The 20,647-nt window shown below is 41.2% G+C and overlaps 1 protein-coding gene across 1 annotated transcript in view; it reads right to left on the reverse strand.

Moving 5' to 3' along the window:
- LOC122814372 (zinc finger protein 420-like) overlaps positions 1 to 20,647 on the reverse strand; it is a 263,065-nt gene that overhangs the window by 220,846 nt on the left and 21,572 nt on the right. Inside the window, exon 2 of the mRNA XM_044086957.1 lies at positions 9,244 to 9,553. Within this exon, the coding sequence (XP_043942892.1) occupies positions 9,244 to 9,408 (165 nt within the window). The 5' untranslated portion in view covers positions 9,409 to 9,553. The remainder of the gene's footprint in view (positions 1 to 9,243; positions 9,554 to 20,647) is intronic.

The raw sequence follows: 20,647 nt of genomic DNA on the forward strand, positions 1-20,647 counted from the left end.
GAATTATCTGCACAATTCTATCTGGCTAGGCTGGCAGCCTTCACATCACCCCCCCCCCCCCAGGAGAACTCAAGCTAGTTTTTCAAGTGACCCTTGAGAAACACTGCTTGAGAGGGTTAGGTCTATCTGAGTATACCTAACCCATTCCCTGTCTTGAGAGCCCATCTGCATTGGCATTGCTAATCCCACTGCAGTGCTGCACTGACATATCTTATGCTTGCAACCCTAGGCTCCATCTTAGCAACTTGGCATTTTGCTGGTTGGCTCTGTTTAACCATGTTAGGGGGTTGTGATCTGTCATAACAGTGAATTTCCTTCCATACAGATAAGGCTGAAGTTTCTGCAGTGCCCACACTATGGCTAGACATTCCTTTTCTACAGCTGCATAGCATTCTTCTCTGGGTTGGAGCCTATGACGGAGATAAACCACTGGGTGCTCTTCCTCCTTTGATGAAATCTGGCTAAGTACAGCCCCACCCCATGGTTCGAAGCATCCACCTGCACAACAAATTCTTTGCTGTAATCCAGACTGGCTAACACAGGGGGTCCTCCCAAAGCTTCTTTAAGCTTCTGGAATGCCTACTCACATGCTGGGGTCCACACTACATTATCTGGCCTGTTCTTCCTTGTCAGGTTGTGAGGGGAGCAGCAATGGTACTGTAACTGGGGATGAACTTTCTGTATTACCCTGCTGTCCCTATAAATGCCCTCACCTGCTTTTTAGTAACAGATGCAGGCCATGCCTGAATGGTTTCCACTTTGGCAGGTTCTGGCCTTATCTTACCACTCCTCACTCTCTGTCCTAGGTAGGAGACCTCTGCCATACCCACCCGACATTTGCTTGGCTTAATGGTCAACCCTGCCCTCTGTAGTCCACCCAGCACCTCCCTGACATGCTGAAGGTGCTCTGGTCAGGAATGGCTGTAGATGGCAATATCATCTAGGTAAGCAAGGGCAAACCCTACTGCTCCTGCTAGGATATGATCTACCAGCCTCTGGAAAGTCGCTGGGCTATTCTTCATCCCAAAGTGCATCTTTGTGAACTCATACAAGCCAAAAGGAGTCACAAAGGCTGACTTCTCTCTAGCACTGGGAGTCAAGGGCACCTGCCAGTAACCCTTGGTAAGATCAATGGTTGTAAGATACTCAGCCCCACCCAGCTGCTCTAGGGCCTCATCTGTCCTAGGCATGGGGTAAGCATCCAACTCTGTTGTTGTTGTTTGTCTTTTCGGCTTTTCCCGGTTAGGGGTCGCCACAGTAGAACTCCGGTCCGCTAATGACTGGCAGTAGATTTTTATGTTGCCGAGTTGCCAGACCAATGCCCAACCTTCAGTGAAGGCACGCCCATACACGCATGTCTTTCGGAGCCCACTCGACCACAAGGAGGACATGCAGACTCCACACAGAAGGCACTCCAGCTGAGAATTGAACAGGAGAACCTCTTGCTGTGAGGCAACAATGCTACCGCTGTATCACCACGGCTTCTCTGTGTGACTATTTAATTTCCTGTAGTCCACACAGAACCTGGTGCTGCCATCCTTCTTTGGGACCAGCACCACTGAGGAGACCCAGGGACTGCTGGACTCTTGAATCACCCCTAGTTCCAACATCTTCTGTACCTCCTCCCTCAGGATCTGTCTGACTCTCTCAGGTACCCTATAAAGGGCCTGCCTAATAGGCCTTTGGGGTCCTGTATCCACCTGGTGCTGCACCAGGTGGGTGCATCCTGGTTTCCAAGTGAACATGTCCCCAGATTCCTGCAACACTGCTCAGATTTCTCGAACCTAGGTAGGAGATAGCTGCTGGGACATTGCTACCCCTTCCACTGAGATGTCAGCCCGAGCCTCACTGAGGAGATCAGTCCCCAGATCTCCCTCAGACTCCTGCAATCCACTGCAAATGCTCAGCACAAGAGCCTCCCTAGCATGGTAAGGTTTCATCATGTTAACATGGTACAGTTTGTGCCCCTGCCATCTGCCTAGCAGTTCCACCATGTAGTTAACATCACTTACCTTTCTTACCACCATGTAGGGACCCTCCCAAGCTGCTTGCAGCTTGTTGTGTCTGACAGGAATGAGAACCATTACCTGCTGCCCCACAGTATACTCTCTAGCTCAAGCATTCCTGTCATACCACATCTTTTTTCTATTGTTGGGCTTCTGCCATGTTCTCCAGGGCCAAGCCCATGAGTTCCCTGAGCCTTGTCCTGAGGTTTAGGATGTATGCCACAACAGACTCCTTGTGAGACTCGCACTCACCTTTCCATTCATCTCAAATTAAATCTAGAGGTCCCCTCACCCTATGCTCATACAGCAACTCAAAGGGTGAAAAACCTGTGGATTCCTAGGGAACCCCTCTGTAAGCAAACAACAGATGGGGAAAATATTTATCCCACTCCCTCTTAAACTGATCTGCAAATCCCCGTAGCATGGACTTGATTGTAGAGTTTAACCCTCTCAACAAGACCATTAGTCTGGGGATTGTAGGGGGGTGGTCTTCATGTGCTTCAGCCCACAGGACTTCCACAGACAAGCCAGAAGGTTTGACATGAAATTGGCACCTCTGTCAGTCAGTATTTCTTTTGGGAAACCTACCCTGCTGAAAATCTCTAACAAAGCATTTGTCACCTTCTCTGCCTCAATGGAGGACAAAGCCACCACCTCAGGGTATTGTGTAGCATAATCCACTACCACTAGGATATACTTTTTCCCTGTGGAACTTAGGGTACTCAGAGGACATACAATATCCATAGCTACCCTCTGAAATGGCTCATCAATCAAAGAAAAAGGCAGCAAAGGAGCTTTTACCTTGTCTCCTGCCTTGCATACCTTTTGGCACTGCTCACAGGTCCTGCAGTACCCTGTTATATCTCTGGAAATTCCAGGCCAATAGAAGTTCTGCATAATATGCCTCTTTGTATGTTTTATGCCCATATGACCTGCAAAGGGAATATTATGGGCTATGGCTAGAAGCACCAGATGGTAGGCTCTAGGCACTACCAACTGCTGTACTCTCTCACCTTCTAGCCCTCCCTCAGGGGTCCATTCTCTGTATAGTAACCCTTTGTCCCAGTATACAGATTCCCCCCTTTCCTTGAGAATCAGGTGCCTCCCTAGATACCTGCCTCAGGCCTTGCAATGTAGGGTCTGAGATGTGAGCCTGTCTCATCTCTCTCCTTGTAACCCTTCCCAGCTTCCCTTCCACAGGAAGTCTGGCATCCTCTGACAGTGGTGCCTCACTGTCACCCTGGGTACTACTACTCACCTCTACCTTTGCAGTCACTCTGTCCAAGGGACCATCAGTACCCCCAAGCAGCTGTGGCTCACCATCAGTTTCACTGCTACAGAGTAGCTGCCTCCCTGAAGTAACCACCTCATCAGTCTTGGCTGCAAGTATGCAGTCTGTCTGGGTCTTCCCCAGGCTAAGAGACCCACATGCTTATCTCCCAGCCTCACTGCATGTAACTGCATAAGTACATGTTACTGCCTCATCCAAATCCTTTCCTCTCAATACATCTGCATGATGGTAGTTTAGTACCCCTGTTGTCTCAAGGAAACCTACTACTGGTATTTTGTCTTTCCCACTTACTGGCTCCCTCATCTTTGGTTTCCCACCTTGCCTCCATGGACACCTGTATGCCACATGGCCCCACTGGTTGCATTCAAAACATTTAACCCTAGCTCCTGGACATGTACCTGGACTAGTGGCTTAGATTCTGTTGTGGCAGTCTGTGCTGCCCACCATGGGTTTCTTTAGACCCATGAGCAGTACTGGGAGTCCCCTTCCTGTGCAGGGCTGCCCTGTTTGCCAGGTATAGGTCTCCCTTCTTCCCCAACTCATCTGAAGTAGCACATTGTCTAGCAGCTAACCAGATCCTCATGTCCTCAGGCAAAGTGCTAAGGGTTTGTTCCCTCACCAAAAGGTCTGCCAGCCCTTCAAAAGTGGTGATCTAACATCCACTCACCCACCTATGGAAATAAGTGCTCAGTTCAGCAACATATTCACAAACACTTTCATCCGCCTTGCATCTATGCTCATGAATCCTTTTCCTATAGATTTCAGGTGTTAGCTTAAAAAACTCTAATAGGCAAATTTTTACAGCAGTATAATCAAAACATGCAACGTCAGACATTTTAGATAATACAGTTACAGCTTTACCATGGAGTAAGGGGGTCAGGAACCATACCCAGAGTCCTTGGTCAACTTCATACTGTTTACATACCCTCTCAAACATATGAATGAAACTATCAAAACTATCCCCTCTTTAAACTGCAGAAGAAATTTACTGACCTTTTGTGCTTCTGGGGTCCAGTTAATCCCTTCCCCATTACCTCCATGACTGCGGTGAAGAGTCAGCATCTCCTCCTCATGCTGCCTCTGCCTTTCTTTTTCCTCAGCTTCTAGGCGTAGTAGTTTCTCATTCGCCTCACTCTGTAGATGCCTCAGTCTCTCAGCTGCTTCTAATTCCACACGCCTGGCCTCCAACTCAAGTCTCTTTAGCTCCAGCTGGATTTTTAAGTCTACTGCAGAAAGGTTGAGCTGTCCATTCTCCGAGGGTATTATATCTCCACTGCCAGTCTGATTGTCCTCCTGGTTGCTGTTTTCTGATGCAGCTGTAACCAAGGCTGCAATCAGGTCTGCCTTAGTCAGGTTTCCATGCACCAGTCCCCTAGCCTGGCACATCTCCGCCAGCTGGCTCCTTGTCAGCTTTCCATAATCCTCTGCTGACATGCTGCCTGTTCACCCCGACTAACTAAGCTAACAAAAGAAATAAAACAACTGTGATCTGATCTCTGAGTATTCATTGCATGGCTGTTTTAGAGTACCAAAACACCTTCAAAGTTCACTGTACACAAGCTACAGGGATTCACTCTATCCACACCACTACAAGCCAGTTAGTATTTGCCAACCAATTACTATGTGATTTGGATATCCCACCACTGCCGAACAATTAATATGAGGACATCCCAACCACTGCCACCAATTAATATGTGATGCCCATGCCCTGGCCCAGCAATCAAGGAGCCTCAATTCTCACCACTAACACCAGAGAGGGTGTCTCATATATGAGGAAAGGATAACAAATACACACAGTAAAGTGCAATTTCCCTTAAGTGCACACAGAGATCACAGTCAGTCTGGGGCTGGCCGCTCCCATGCTCTCCAGGTCCCCAATAAGACTCCCCACTGGCACAGCTATAGGGTCCAGATCTCAGCCTAGTGGGCAAGCAAAAACCTCTAGCACCCTCTCTGTCCAACCAGTGCTTCGTGTCCCTGCCCAAGTAGCTGACACACACACACACACACACACACACACACACACACACACACACACACATCACTTTGAGATAATAGTTTATAAAACATCACAGACACTCCTGGGGAAGGCTGGCACACGTTCTCCAGCTGTGCCCCTTTCTTCCAGACTCCCAGTGTGTGATTGTGTGGACGTGAGGGTTAGGGCGCAGGTGAAATGACTGTGAGATAGTGGCGGACCTTAGGGTTAGGGTTTGGGTTAAGGTAAGTGGATAGTTAGTGGTGTATGTATAGTTTAGTGTACCAGCTGCCACCACCCACTAATATTTATCAGCTACTCAAAGGCCCTTAAAAGGGTGTCCAATTATTACTGTGCAATATTATTATCTAATTGGTAGTATAGCCCAGGGCTAAAACTATAGGAGTGGCATTGTACAATTTTACCAAAGGCATACAAGTACTCTAAAGAGCTTAAATTATCACTACACAAAACAGCCACAGTTAAAAGGTTTTAAAATATTTAATAATAAATAATAAAAACACAAGACAATACTTCTTACTACACTGTGCTAGTCAATAGTTCAGAGATCACGCAGAAATACTTAAAATAAATCAGGTGTATAGTCCTGACATCACAGAAAAACACTTAGTCTAATCTTTCTAGTTCCTAGCTATTTCTAAAAGAAAACACAAATCTAAGATAACTTACACTGACAGCAAGACAGTGCTGATGAGTTAGATAGTCAAAACAAAAATGCTTAATGCCTTTTGGTTCTCTCTGTTTAAATTGAAATGGCAGTTCTGATAAAACATTACATCATTCTTACACTTCCCTGGGTTCCCAGGCCACACAGAAACTGCATTCACATTCTTTTACACCTAGGCAGAAACCAGAGCAATAAAAATACATTTGCATGTTTAAATCTAGCAATCTAACTCTTGGTTAAAACAATAGAAAGAATGTGCTAGCCCAGATGGAATGACTCCGAATCTTTAACTTCAAAAGACAGGCATGAAGTAATTTTAATTTCAAAGGACAGACAAGAAATGCCTGTCTTAGCTTTCTTTACAGCAGAGGGCAATTTTGCTACATTGTTTTAATTTCAAAATTTCACAGCATATTCCTTCATTTAAGAAAACAATTCTGCAGTTCAACATTCATATTTACAAATGACAGAATTATCTGCACAATTCTATCTGGCTAGGCTGGCAGCCTTCACAGGGTATACCCACTACATATTTGTACATAGTTCTATGACACCTTCAAGACCCTGACAAAGTAATTTAACAATACAGTTCTGTAAATGTGAGGCAGAAGTTTTAACTTGTTTATTGTCATGTCCACAGTTATAAAAATCCAAACATTGCTGGAATGTGGAAAGCATGAAAAAGATCTTTCACCTACAACTCTTTGGGATTGTTTTTATATGATGGGCAATACGAGTACAGTTCTACTTCTAAAAGAAATAATGTTTAAAATATATTTTGCAGCTCTGCAGGGCCACACAGAACATTAAAATCCATCAGATGCTAGAGGGCCACACAGAACATTAAGATCCATCAGGTGACAGAAGGCCACACAGAATATTTAGATCCATTAAGTGCTACACAAACTACAATTCTGATATAATAAGAAAAATGTCAGTGTTAACATTTGACTGGGTTACAATAAAACGATTATAATCAACATCATAACTAAAGGCTGGATTAGAATAGGCTTTGGTGACTAAGGACACAGAGTAAAATATAATTGTAATAAAGTCTCTATAAAAAAATCACTTCAGATAATTAATAGAACTGCAGAGACACTATATACAGCCTGTTAGAATTGCTTTCATAAGTTTTTTCCCCTAGCTTGTTCTAAGATGCATTGAATATAACAGGCCTGCTGGTGCTTTGAAGTTTCTACTGTTTACCTACTCTCAGCAGGTACACAGTATGTGATCATTTCTGCAATCAATGAAGAAGCAAAAGAATGCAAACTCACCTTGTGCAGGTGTTACAAACCAAGGGAGACATGAATGGTCTGAAGTAACTTATGGGTGTTTAACTTAATAAAAGGAGGGGAAGGTGCTGGAATAGAGTTATAAGGTCAGATACACAGGACAGCTTCACAGTATAAAATGGTGTGGATCAGCTCAAGTAAGTTCCTGCGCAAACGAACTTGTGTCTGCTAATAACTTAACTGCTTCAACAACGTCCCTTAGGACTATACAATAAACTTCAAAAGAAGACCTCTCATCCACTGTCTAAATGTTGGTTTTGCAATAAAACACAATTGTCATTTCATTACTATAGTTTAAGAGACATGGTAAGAGCAGATCTATGCTGAAAATTTCCCCCTGGAAGCATTGTAAGTTACCAAACCCCAAGGGTGTCATGACAGCAGGACTTACCAAAATACACGACTTGGATGTAAAATGGTATGACCTGGTGGAAGCACCAGTATTTCACATATAGTTACCATTTTTTCTAGCCATTAAACAGTTTATATAAGCAGAACAGCAGGCAAACAGCAGTCCTGTCTGCATAAATGATTCAAATGGCACTTTGTAAGAGAATGTGTTACCATGCAAACATTGCACTCATCATCTTCATTCGTACATAGCATTATATTAACACAGAAAAAAGAAAGATTCTTGTAGAAGGGTAAAAGAGGGCAGGGTACAGGTGCAATAAGCTTGGCATGTCTTACCAGCCACTGTGCTTAAGCAAAAAACAGCCCTATTTCTTCTACTGTCAAAGCTATGAATTAGGGGTTTCGGCTATATAGTCTTGAAAGTTTGAAATTCGGTATTTCAAACTTTTGAGATTATGTAGTGATCCTATATATATATATATATATATATATATATATATAGGGTCTATATTAGAACACCAAACATTCAAAATTTCGAATATTCTAATATCGACCCCTTTTCAGCGAACGCTGAAAATATCAAAGAAACAGAAAATCGAATTTTTTCCTAGGGAAAGAATTTGGTTGTCAATTTCTGTTGCTTTGGTATTTTCAGTGCTGTGGTGGAAAGTTACGGGTCAGGTTCAGGTAATTGTGCGATTGTGTGGACATGAGGGTTTATAGGGTGGGTTAGGTGAGTTAGGGTTAGGGCGTGGGTCAGGTAAGTGTGCGATTGTGTGGACGTGAGGGTTAGGGCGCGGGTGAGATGACTGTGCGATAGTGACGGACCTTAGGGTTTGGGTTAAGGTAAGTGGATAGTTAGTGGTGTATGTATAGTTTAGTGTAGGGTTAGGTGTAAGGGTTTAGGTGTATGTGTGTGGATTGCTGTTTGTTCGGTGTGCTTGCGTTGTGTGTATGTGTTTTGGAACAGCAAAGTTTTTCCTAGAACAGCAAATTTTTTCCCTAGGAAAAAATTTGCTGTTCTGAATGTTCGATGTTGTAAATTTTTGATTCATTGGGTTCGATATTAGAACATTCGACATTTTGAATGTTCGATGTTCTAATATAGACCATATACATATATATATATATATATATATATATATATATATATATATATATATATATATAGAATATGGGAATCGCGGATGGAAGGTGGAGGGATGGCCCATTCCTCAGCATATTTCAATGCATTATATTTCTCCACATTTTGAATATAAATCCGATTCTATAATGCTTATCTAACATATGCTTCATCTAAATGGTAGTCAGACATTAAGTGATAAATCCAAAACAAATTCAGTTCTGTAACAAACAAAACATATCTGCATGACATTGGTTATTTTTCAGATGCCTGTGAGAAATTATATACAATCGGAGGCAAATTCATTTGTACATGCAATGCTTCTGATACATGCCTTAGAGTAAATAAAAAGTGAATAAGTAATTCATAACTGAAGTAGATTAATGGACAACCTAGACCGCTGGTATATCATTATCTTAAGTATTTCTTCAAGTCAGCTTTTACAATATACCTCAATTTTCCAAAACACAAGTTATACAAACACAGAAATGAAAAATGTGCTTACTGTTAGCAAGCCAACAGGTTTCTGCTGTCCAAGCTCCAGACTATTGGTAGATGTCTTCTGAGTGGCCATAACATCACTTTCCTTGGATTCATTACTCAATTCCAACTTTTTCAAAGTCTTGGACTTTTCCCTCTTGAGCTCCAAGTTACCATCTGACATTGCCATGAGGAAGGTAAAATCATTTTATTGTATTCAACAATTTTCTTTTTTGTAAGCTGAAGGACGTGTCTGCTTTTCTTGTCACAGAGAAGTTTAAGCAGCTCTTAAAAGGGTCTCATTTAATGCATCACGCCAAACTAAAACTATCTTCCTAGAAATAAACACAGAAACAGATGCTTTGAATAGCAGTATATTACAGTTTTATTTGTATTTATGCATTTATATAACAGAATGAGCAGAGGTTACAACACTGACACAGACATAAGACATCTATCCGCAGCGCCAGTGACCCAGGGTTTATACAAAGATTACTTCCTCAGAGAGGGGCACCTGGCCTACGGTACTTCCCTTCCTAGAGGAGTGGTGGGATAAAATCAAAGTACATAAATGACCCCTACTGTACAGAGGTCACTACACTGTGCTGCCTGCATATTTGAGCATGTCAAACTGGAAAGAGGATAAGAATCTCAAGAAAGGAAAAGGTGGGTACTTCACTTGTTACCACTAACCGTTCTCCAGAACAGCTTTTGTTTCCATGCTAAAAAGATCCTAATGAATAAAATGCCTTTCCAGTCAGTTATGACTGGGTGCTTGCCTTCTTCCTACAAGAATGCAGTATACAACCCCAAAGGGCAAAGAGTGTTTAGTTCTACCAGGAAGACTGATGATTTTTGTGAAAAAGAGGTTAGGACAAATCATACTGCCTAGGTAATGACCCAGGGCAAAAGTAGCATAGGAAGCAACCATACCTGCAATACAATCTCTCCAGAAATGTAAAAATGTAAGTGGGAACTGCTGAACCCACAGCTTAGCTTTACAATGTGAAAATCTGCACATTCAATACTGAAGTATTGGCAAAAACGTGCACATTCGATACTGAAGTATTGGCGGTATCATTCAATCACAACATTGTATATTGTACTGCTAATGCAACAGTGACTGAAAATTCTGTACTGGACCAGTGTTGTGCATTTTTCAGAAGCCAGGGGAAGTCAAGAGATACAAACTGACTCATAGCTAAGAGATGTTGAAAACACACCTGCCAAAACTGCTGTCAGAAGATGTATCTCAGATACAGATTGAATCACATCAGTCACTGTGGTCGAGAATTCAAAATTATTCACCTGGGTCCATGGTGATAAGGAATGATGTGGTATGAAATGGTGCAGGACTTATGGACTGCAGGTATAAATACACAGAACAACTTGTACAGTTTGATAGGGATGAAGAACAGAATGTCTCATGAAGATGTATGGCTCTGATGAACAGGCTTGGAGAACTTATCTGTGATACAGACTCAGAAAATCATGACTCAGAGTAAAGAACAACTAAACAATGAAAACAGTTTCTGAGGGTCGACTGGCCTAAGGTGCATGCATACTTAATGCAGAATAGTTTATGTCAGTTAATGGGGCCAAGATTAGGTCTGTAATATGAAGTCTTGTCTGGGTCTGTGGGGTGGAAAGCACATCTGTGCTAAAGAATGGCTCTGACAGATCTGTGGCGGAACAAGGCATATGGATCTTTAAGGATGAGAAAATGCACTGCCACAGTGAGCAGCCCATGCAGTCATGGAAAAGCCATTAACCTGTCTCCAGCGATCTGCACAGCACACAAAGACAGACCTGAAACAGGCTGCCAATTATACAGTATCATTACTGTAAAAATGTCAGACATCTCTTCTTAACTCATGCATACCTGCAGGCACTCAGTTAATGAGATGCCAGTGTATGCTGGCTGGACAATTGCTTTAAGCTCCAAATCTCAGTAAATTTAAAATGTAAAAAAAAAATATTTAAATTCAGCAAGAAAGGCAACTTTTTTGCATTACATGTTCAACTTAGAGCATAGCCCCACATTAAAACTACTTAACCAAGGCAATTGATATGTAAATTCAGTACAACAGCATACATTGTAATCCATTGTGCAATGGGTGGTCTGGCTCCTTACCTCTCAACTGTACAGTTTTTCTAGACTGTTCAGATTTTTGCCTCATATTTTTAGTCCATTTTTCTTAAAATTGTGGTTTTCTGGCAAATTAGTGCCACCTCATTAAAGACAAACATTTGAGTTTCAGACTTCATACCCTTCAGAAAATTCATGCGAACGTAAAATCTGTTATTCTATCAACTTTCTAAGTTTGTAAGAGCAATATTTAAAAATTGTCCCTATTTTTGGGCCTTTGTTCCACTTTTACTGGCTTTGTCCAGATTTCTTGCTCTAAGAGGTTGAGAGGTATGTCTGGCTCCAAAGTGGACATAAAATCAAAACAAGGCAGCCCACATAACTAGTGCTACAGACATGGAATAAAACATGGCGCTATCAGTCCTGCATGCTTGAGTGAGTTAAAGTAATGCCTTTACTTAATGGCGGTAGATCATGGAAGGGCAACTGGCAAAATATTACTTACCAAATCCATGACATGGTGTGAACTGCCATAAAGAGGAATACCTTGCTTTGATTATACAGTTACTATTTAATTTATGAAATGCCTCATACAAATTAGGTTCAAAGAAATGGGTCATATGAAAAAAAATTCTTAACCACTGACCTAACTTGCTGCCCAGTTTAGTAACATCATGCTCTGCTGAATCTGTAACAATTCAAATTACATCCGCTTCATCATTATCCAGACATCACTGCAAAGTACTCTTCTCCTAGAAAACCAGTAAAACCTAAAAACAAAATTAGACTTAAAGCATTACAATATGGACCATAAAGGCAAAGCAGATGCCCTATAAATCCTTAACATTTTGCATTCAAAGCATCTAGAACTTATTGTCTAAGATTTCCTTTTCTCAATTGCCTGAAAAATATTTAAGACCTTTCAAAATTTCGGATTCCAAAGAAGTTAAGACATTTTTCAACTTGCCCTATAGATATGAAAAAAATGGAACAAAAATAAATAAATAACTGAATAAACAAATAAAACAAACAAACCCATGACTAAATTAGAATATTTTGGGGTTAAAACTACTATCACTACTTTGTACCTCAAGGTCAGTGCAAAAACTCTTAAAGGCAGACACAATATATAAAAGTCAGTAAGGCACAACTACTTGCATTTATATTGCAAGTCAAGGGAAATTTATTGTGTAGAGGCAAATGCCCCCTTAAAATCAGCTATAATGCAACAAGCAAGCTTAACCAACAAAGCAGAATGTAGGCCACTCAGCAAGACAAGCAAACTGGTCTGCTTCTTAAAGCTGGCTTGTTCCATGGGATGCATGGATCAGTCAAGGTTCCCAGGCAGGAATGAATGGGCCTTAGGACTCTCACCTAGCTTGGTGAGGCCCAGCTGCCATATCTACAAAACAAATGGGCCAGTTAAGAAAAGGTGGAAAAGCTATCATCAGGTCCTGGGGGAGAAGACATTAAAAAGAATGCAGAAGTATGGCAGGAAATAAAAAAAAATGTTGGAGATGTGTACAAAGCAGCCCAAGGACAAAACCTATGTTGTTGAAAAGGTAGGGCAAATACTGGAGAAAATCTTTTAGAAAAAGAGGAGTGACACGTGAATTCTATACGCAGACTGTAATACAGGATGGCAGGAATGGCAGCAGGGACAGCTGTGGATGCAGTGTATTAATAGAGTATGGCAGGAATGGCAGCAGGGACAGCAGTGGATCCAGTGAATTAATACAGTATGGTAGGAATGGCAGTAGGGACAGCTGTGGATGCAGTGAATTAATGGGAGGAAGGTAGGAATGGCAGCAGGGACAACTGCAGATGCAGTGTATTAATGGAGGATGGCAGGAATAGCAGTAGGGACAGCTGTGGATGCAGTGAATTAATAGAGTATGGCAGGAATGGCAGCAGGGACAGCAGTGGATCCAGTGAATTAATAGAGTATGGTAGGAATGGCAGTAGGGACAGCTGTGGATGCAATGAATTAATGGGAGTATGGTAGGAATGCAAGCAGGGACAGCTGTGGATGCAGTGAATTAATGGAGGATGGCATGAATGGCAGTAGGGACAGCCGTGGATGCAGTGTATTAATGGAGGATGGCAGGAATAGCAGTAGGGACAGCTGCGGATGCAGTGAATTAATAGAGTATGGCAGGAATGGCAGCAGGGACAGCAGTGGATCCAGTGATTTAATAGAGTATGGTAGGAATGGCAGTGGGGACAGCTGTGGATGCAATGAATTAATGGGAGTATGGTAGGAATGCAAGCAGGGACAGCTGTGGATGCAGTGAATTAATGGAGGATGGCATGAATGGCAGTAGGGACAGCTGTGGATGCAGTGTATTAATGGAGGATGGCAGGAATAGCAGTAGGGACAGCTGCAGATGCAATGTCCTAATGGAGGATGGCAGGAATAGTAGTAGGAACAGCTATGGATGCATGGAATTAATGGAGGATGGCAGGAATGGCAGTAGGGACAGCTATGGATGCAGTGAATTAATGAGAGGATGGTAGGAATGGCAGTAGGGACAGCTGTGTATGCAGTGAATTAATGGGAGGAAGGTAGGAATGGCAGCACGGACAGCTGTGGATGCAGTGAATTAATGGGAGGATGGTGGGAATGGCAGCAGGAACAGCTATGGATGCAGTGAATTAATGGAGGATGGCAGGAATGGCAGTAGGGACAGCTGCGGATGCAGTGTATTAATGGAGGATGGCAGGAATGGCAGTAGGGACAGCTGTGGATGCAGTGAATTAATGGGAGGATGGTGGGAATGGCAGCAGGAACAGCTATGGATGCAGTGAATTAATGGAGGATGGCAGGAATGGCAGTAGGGACAGCTGCAGATGCAGTGAATACTAATGTTGTCAGTTACGAATATAACAGCTAGAAACTGAAATGTAGAGTAACGTACATCAATGAAAGAACTCCATAGTAAGTTTATGAAGTTTACAAAATGATGAAAGGGGGACGGAGAAGTCTGGTACAGAGTGGACATACGTTCTACAATATTACAAGATAGACCCTGAGTAAGTGGAAATACTGATTTTAAAGGGTGGGAAGGGAAACAAGAAATAATGGCAAAGATAGAAGGGATAACTGTGAATGCGGTGAAAATAAGATAAGCGAGAAGGGAAGTCATCTATGTATGTAGATAGAAAATAAAAACAGTAATCGCATGAAAGACTGGGTGCGCAGTGTGCAAGAAGCCTCCTGCAGGACTGCAAATGTATGCAATTTTGTGTTAAATAATAAATACATACATACATAACTTATCCCAATAAAAGGCTCAATTTGACTGTGCCCTTTTTTACAAGGCATTTCATATGCCTTCTATCATCTCACTACCTCCTTCAGTTTTACCACTATCATCTGCCATGTATCTGTTATAATCTCTTCCTCCTTTTAAAAAGTAACCCTCCCAAACTTCCATCTTACCCTAGTCATTTATTTAACATCTGTTTCCTGTGTCTTTAAATGATGTTATGTTTTCCTTAGTCAAATGTATGCCCAGTATTTTCACATTAATAAATGAAGTTTGCATCATTGCAAAACATTTATTTTGGATGCTACATCATTAATATCAAATCATCAGCAGAACTAGCTGCAGCAGATATCTTAACATCCTCTAAAAAAACAACTTGTCTTCTCTGTCTCTGTAACACTAATTCACAAATATATTCATCATTAAACCAAAAGTAGGCTCAGGTTAGAAGGACAGTCTTGTCAAACACATCTTAATTGTCTGACCTAAGACTCCATTAACTTGTAGCACAATCCAAGCCTTTATGTAAATATTTTCTTCAAAATTAATGAATCTTCTCCCTAATTTACAGCCTCATGAAAATATAAACTAATGTACTACATTGTCAAATGTTATTCAATGAGTGATAAATTATCCAATTATCTTGAGTGTACCAATGAACTTCTTCCCTTGTATATATAAGTGATTTGTTTTTAATGGCTATTGTTGAAGTTTTGAAGAAGCCGTTTGGTGAAAGCGCTCACTCTAGCTAGCTAATAAACCCTTTTTTTGGATTATACGGTTTTGTGCGGTTATTGGGTTGAAAAACCACTTACTTATGCTCGTGGAATATTGTATTTCCTGATCCCTGCTTCTATTGGGTTGAATAGCTATTTTACATGATTGGAGACGTTACATTTTGAAAGCCATTTCGCTCCTATTTGTCGACTTTACACAAATGTTTTGTATATGTCAAAGCACATGAATTTAGCATCAGCACTTTCCCCAGTATGACCTTTAAGCTTCCAGCAGCAAAACTTCTGTATGTCCCAAGTTCGATTATCTTTTCTAAATGTCTATTAACTGTAGAATCTTTGCTAACATTTTATAACAATGTAAAATTACAGGTGATCCCCAGTTATTCAAGTCTTTCTTCTCATCCCTTTTATATATGAATGCTAATAACTCAACTTAGAAAATATTCACTGCTTTCACCCTTCATAAAGCATTCGTTAAACACATAAACCTAAGTCCCACAACAAACCCAAAATTTGAAAGTAGGCCCATGTAGGCTTGGTGCCACTTTCAATTAAACCTTTTTTCAAAGAATTCTTAACCTATTTATAAGCACCCTTTTATTTCAAACCTAAACTACCCAATGTACTGCAATTAAACCTGTCTTATCACCATAAAAAAAGTCTTTTCCACTAGATTCAAAATCATTCATCCCACTCACCTCCTCAAGTTCTTTCTTCTTACGTGTAAAGGCATAACAACTTCTTCCTTCCCTTTAGTAATGAGCATCTTGTTTTTTTCTTAGTCTTAAGAAATGGTTATATGAAGTGGCTACAGAAAACCTCAAAAAGCTATAGGGATCAGAAGGTTGGGGGGGGGGCAAAGACATGGATGAAATATGAAGAACTCTGGAAAAGTGGCATAGCTCAAGATGAAGATTTGTATACACAGAAAAGGATGGCGGAGAAAGATTTAAAGCAAAAGGGATTAATACAGACTGACGGAGGCCCAATGGTGGAACTACCTGCTACCCAACATGACCTAGAAATAGAATACAGTCAGGTCAACAGGAAACAAGAACAGGTAGGAAGGGATGGCAAAAGGAGTGAGGATTGTCCCCTAAAAAAAATGGAGGAGGTTAGGGAAGCAAAGAACAAAAGAGTCCTTAGACACGTTAAGGAAAAGAAGGAAAAGGTCAAAAGATGAGAAAATGAGAAAGAAATGGGAAAGGGAGGAAGGATGGAAGGAAATTGCAGTATATTGGCAGAAGATAATTCAGGGCAGAAAGCACATGGAGTGAGAGCTCAAAGTCTAGGACTACTGCATATATGGTATTTACCCCCATGAGATTAGTAAAGGAAAGCAGAAAAGCGGACTATATAGATATTGGAGGTGTTGGGGGAAAAGGCAGAGATGCTGCACATGTCCTGGGACTATGTGGGCACAGGAAATCTGGAAGAAGATAAAAAAGATTTGGGGAGACATACTTCAAAAGGAAGGAATTCTGTATATGGGGTATATAGAAAGAAGCCAGTGTCTGGAAAGAAAGGAATGAAAATTATCAGACTGCTGAGTACTGAAGTTCTAACTATCATAACACTAATCTGGAGGGGGACAAAAAACAGCCCAATAGCGCGATTTACACTAAAGGTTCCTGGACATGGGGAGAAGAAGGCAAAACATGACTAGAATTAGGACAGGAGGACAGTAATGGAAAAAGATGTTAGAATTCCACAAGAGTGAAAATCATACCAAAAAGGTGGGGGAAAATAGGGACAGGGTAGGAAATGAAGTAACCAACCCCTAATGAGACATGGTACACCATGCACCAGAATTGCACTGGAATGTAAGATACTGTATGGAAGGTACTTTTCCATTATCAGGGCAACACTTTTAATGTTCACAGTTATAATGCATAATTTTACATACTAATACCTTCCACACTTAAAGCTGTATGTCTGTATTATGTTGTTCTTTTTCTGTTATTTCTTTTCATCAGACCACGGTTAATGACTAAAAAAAAAGTCTTTGGACCTGTGACTGTCCAGTAACCCACTTTACAAATGAAAAAAAATACTAAACACTTTAAGGTTCTGTACATGCCGTTTTCGTCTGATTAAACCTTTGCTTAGTTTTAACTCCTCGAGATGTACAGGACATGTAAATAAAATATTCATGTAACTTCTTTAACTGTGAACCTCGAAGTTTGAGCAGAAGGATATACCTTTAAGACAGTAAGTGCATTCTGGTGAGATAACTGTAGTTTTTAAGACTTCTGTTCAGGATATTGGTGGATTTATTTTCTGTGTTCTTTATTTATACAAAGCTACTTGCTTCTGTGCTTTTTTTATTTTATCTCTCTGTAATGTAAAGGAGACTTTAAAAGCAGTAGCTGGCAGTAGGACTTCTCGCACAGCTGTTAGCTCTGAAGTGGTTCTTTTTTTAATGTGTACGAAAGCATTATTAATGTGCAGTAGTCTTTGATTTAACAAGCTAAAAAGACACAATTTCTCCCAATTTATTCCCTTGGACGATTTGGTTTACAGTACACAGCTCTAACACATAAAATAAGCAGCTGTGCGATGATGTCAATCACCAGCTACCGCGGTTAAGGTGTTGCCAAGATAACGGAATTAGCAAAGTTGAAAAAAAAAATTGGAGCAAGAACCATCACTTTTTGTCTGACTGTACACTCTCTCTGTCCTTTCATACCAGACCTTTTGCTATTGTGCCAGGTGCTGTTGTGCCAACCCCATCAGCTCCCTAAGTTTATTCCTGAAATGTAACATGCCCCACAATTCACTCTAGGAGGAAATCACATTCACTCTCCAACTCATCATAAATTGAGTGTCCCTCTCACCGTCTAACAATATAGTAGGTTAAATGGTACAAAATGCAAATTTTGGGGCATCTCTCTCTCTTTTCTCGAAGAGGAAATGGAGCAAGCACTTTTTTGGGGCAACTCTAAACGAAGAGGAGATGGGGCAGACACTTGTCCCATTCCCATTTAAACAGATCCACAAATGGCATTAGCATGGTCTCTGGAAGAGAATAAAACCACTCCACCAAAATATTTGCTTATGGAAATTAGAGTTTGTTTTTCACCGATTCATACCACAACAGTAATATAAACAAGTCAGCAGGTCTGACAAAGTTAATACCTCTGTCTGTCAATATTTGCTGTGGAAAATCTACCCAGGTAAAAGTTAGTAACAAAGCATTTACACCTTTTCTGCTTCATCAGGCAACAAAGCCACTGTCTTAAAATTGCTAGCAGCATAGTATATGACCACCAAAATACACCTCTTAACTGTGGTGTTTTGTGATACAAAGGGGGCCACAAAACACATGGCTATACTGAAATGGTTTTACAATAACAGGCAACACAATCAAAACAGCTACAACTGCATCATCTGTCATGCCAACCTTTTGACATTATTCACATGTCTTGCAGTGCCCTGTCATATTATTTACAATCCACTTCTTGTGGGAAGCATTTTATTGGATGCTTTATGCCAATAGTAGCCTGAAAAAATATTATGGGTTAAGACTAAAAGTGTCCAACAGTAGGTCAAAGAGATTACCGACTGCCGAATGACTTTTCCCTCTAGTCCTCCTTCCAGGAGTCCATACTCTGTCCAGTAATCTCTTGTCCCAGTATGGGTCTTCCCCTACTCTTGAGAATCAGAATTTTCTTTGCCAGTTACCTCAAATTCTGGAAGATGAGATCTGAGAGCTAAGCCTTTATCAACTTTCTCTTTATGATCTTCTCCACTTCCCTTTCCAATGGGAGTTTAGTGTCTTTTGACAACTGAGACTCTGCACTAGGCTTACTGCTTTCAAGCATTTCCTCCCCTGAAATAACCACTTCCATAAGTCATCTGATACCCTTGGACAATTGTGACACAGATTCAGATTTACTACTGCTACCTGTTGCAGGTGTGAGGAATGCCTGGCACTGCCCTGTGCAGTCTATCCAATGTGTTTGCCTCCATTCCTGCAATAGATAATAACATGTACACAACGTATTGTCAGAAAAACTTCCTACAAGAACATAAGACATAATGCCATCAAACACTGCTACCTGCTTGTCTCCCTGCCCCCTTTCCAGTCCAGGTGAACCCTAGCTAGTGGTACCTAAAACAGTGTCCCTGCTAGGGCTCTAACTGAGGTTTACTGCCTGGCGAAGGAAAGCTCCTCTTTAACAATTAAAAGATTAATTACAGATCCAATGTTGTCTATTTTCATCTGTTTAAACCTGTGGGTTGTCAGATCTGACAGGATCCAACCTCAGCACCGATCTCAAAACTATCGAAAACAGAGCTCTGACTCCTCTCCTACCCGTAATCCATTGGCTGCTCAAACAGTATGGACATGCGCAGCGAGCTCTTCAATTCGCAGTAAACGTAAATACTTTTTCATTTTCCATCTAACTGCATCTACTCTCCTACCTTGAGAGTCTTCCTCTCACCATCTCCTCCTATTAGACTGATTGTCTGTGTACATTTAGATTTTCATTACTTCGTTTTAACTAAATTTTAAAGCCTTTCGGGGCTTTCACATTGACAGGGTCTTACATTCTTGTTCTCTATTTACTTGTTTAAAAAAAGAGCTCCTTTTCTATCCTTCAGCCTGATTTACCATGTTGGAATTGACAGCTTATAAAAAATCGTTTGAGTGCGGGCACATGTTGCCTCCACAAGACCCACACTCCCAGTATATTCATTGTTTTGGTGCCATTCACCTGGACATTGATTGCCAGTCCTGTACACATTTCAGTGCCAGTTACCTCCAGAACAGACAGAACAAGCTGGTTCTCAAAGGGATCCTTCTAGCACAGACAGGGACTACCACTTCATCATCCTCACCTTCCAAACGTGACAAACAGAAAACCAGAGTTCCAGATAGGGATAAAGACAAGAAAAGGAGAAAGACAAAGATCCTGCCACTGGCACAGACAATTCCTTCTGTTCCAAGGAAGAGCTGAAAGCCTCCACACCAAAGACTACTGGCCCTGAAGGTGATCTTGGGTCCAAGCTGTCCAAGGCCAAAGCTGCAAGGTGGAGGGACCCCCTCTATGGCAAAGGCCCTAAAGGCCTTAACAGTTAGCTAAAAAGAAGTAAATCGATGGGATTGAACCTCGGTACCTATCTCAATGCAGAGCTCTGTAACCTCCCTTACCCATTAATTCCCTAGGTTGCTACTCAGATGGAGTTTGCCTCTGTCAAAGTGTAAAGATATCTACATATCTACATATATATATATATATATATATATATATATATATATATATATATATATATATATATATATATGGATCTACTTTAGTACATCAAAATTAAAATAAATGAGACTAA

Source organism: Protopterus annectens, chromosome 10.part0 (assembly GCF_019279795.1).
Source record: "Protopterus annectens isolate FY-2018-M chromosome 10.part0, PAN1.0, whole genome shotgun sequence".
Classification (NCBI taxonomy): Eukaryota; Metazoa; Chordata; order Ceratodontiformes; family Protopteridae; genus Protopterus; species Protopterus annectens.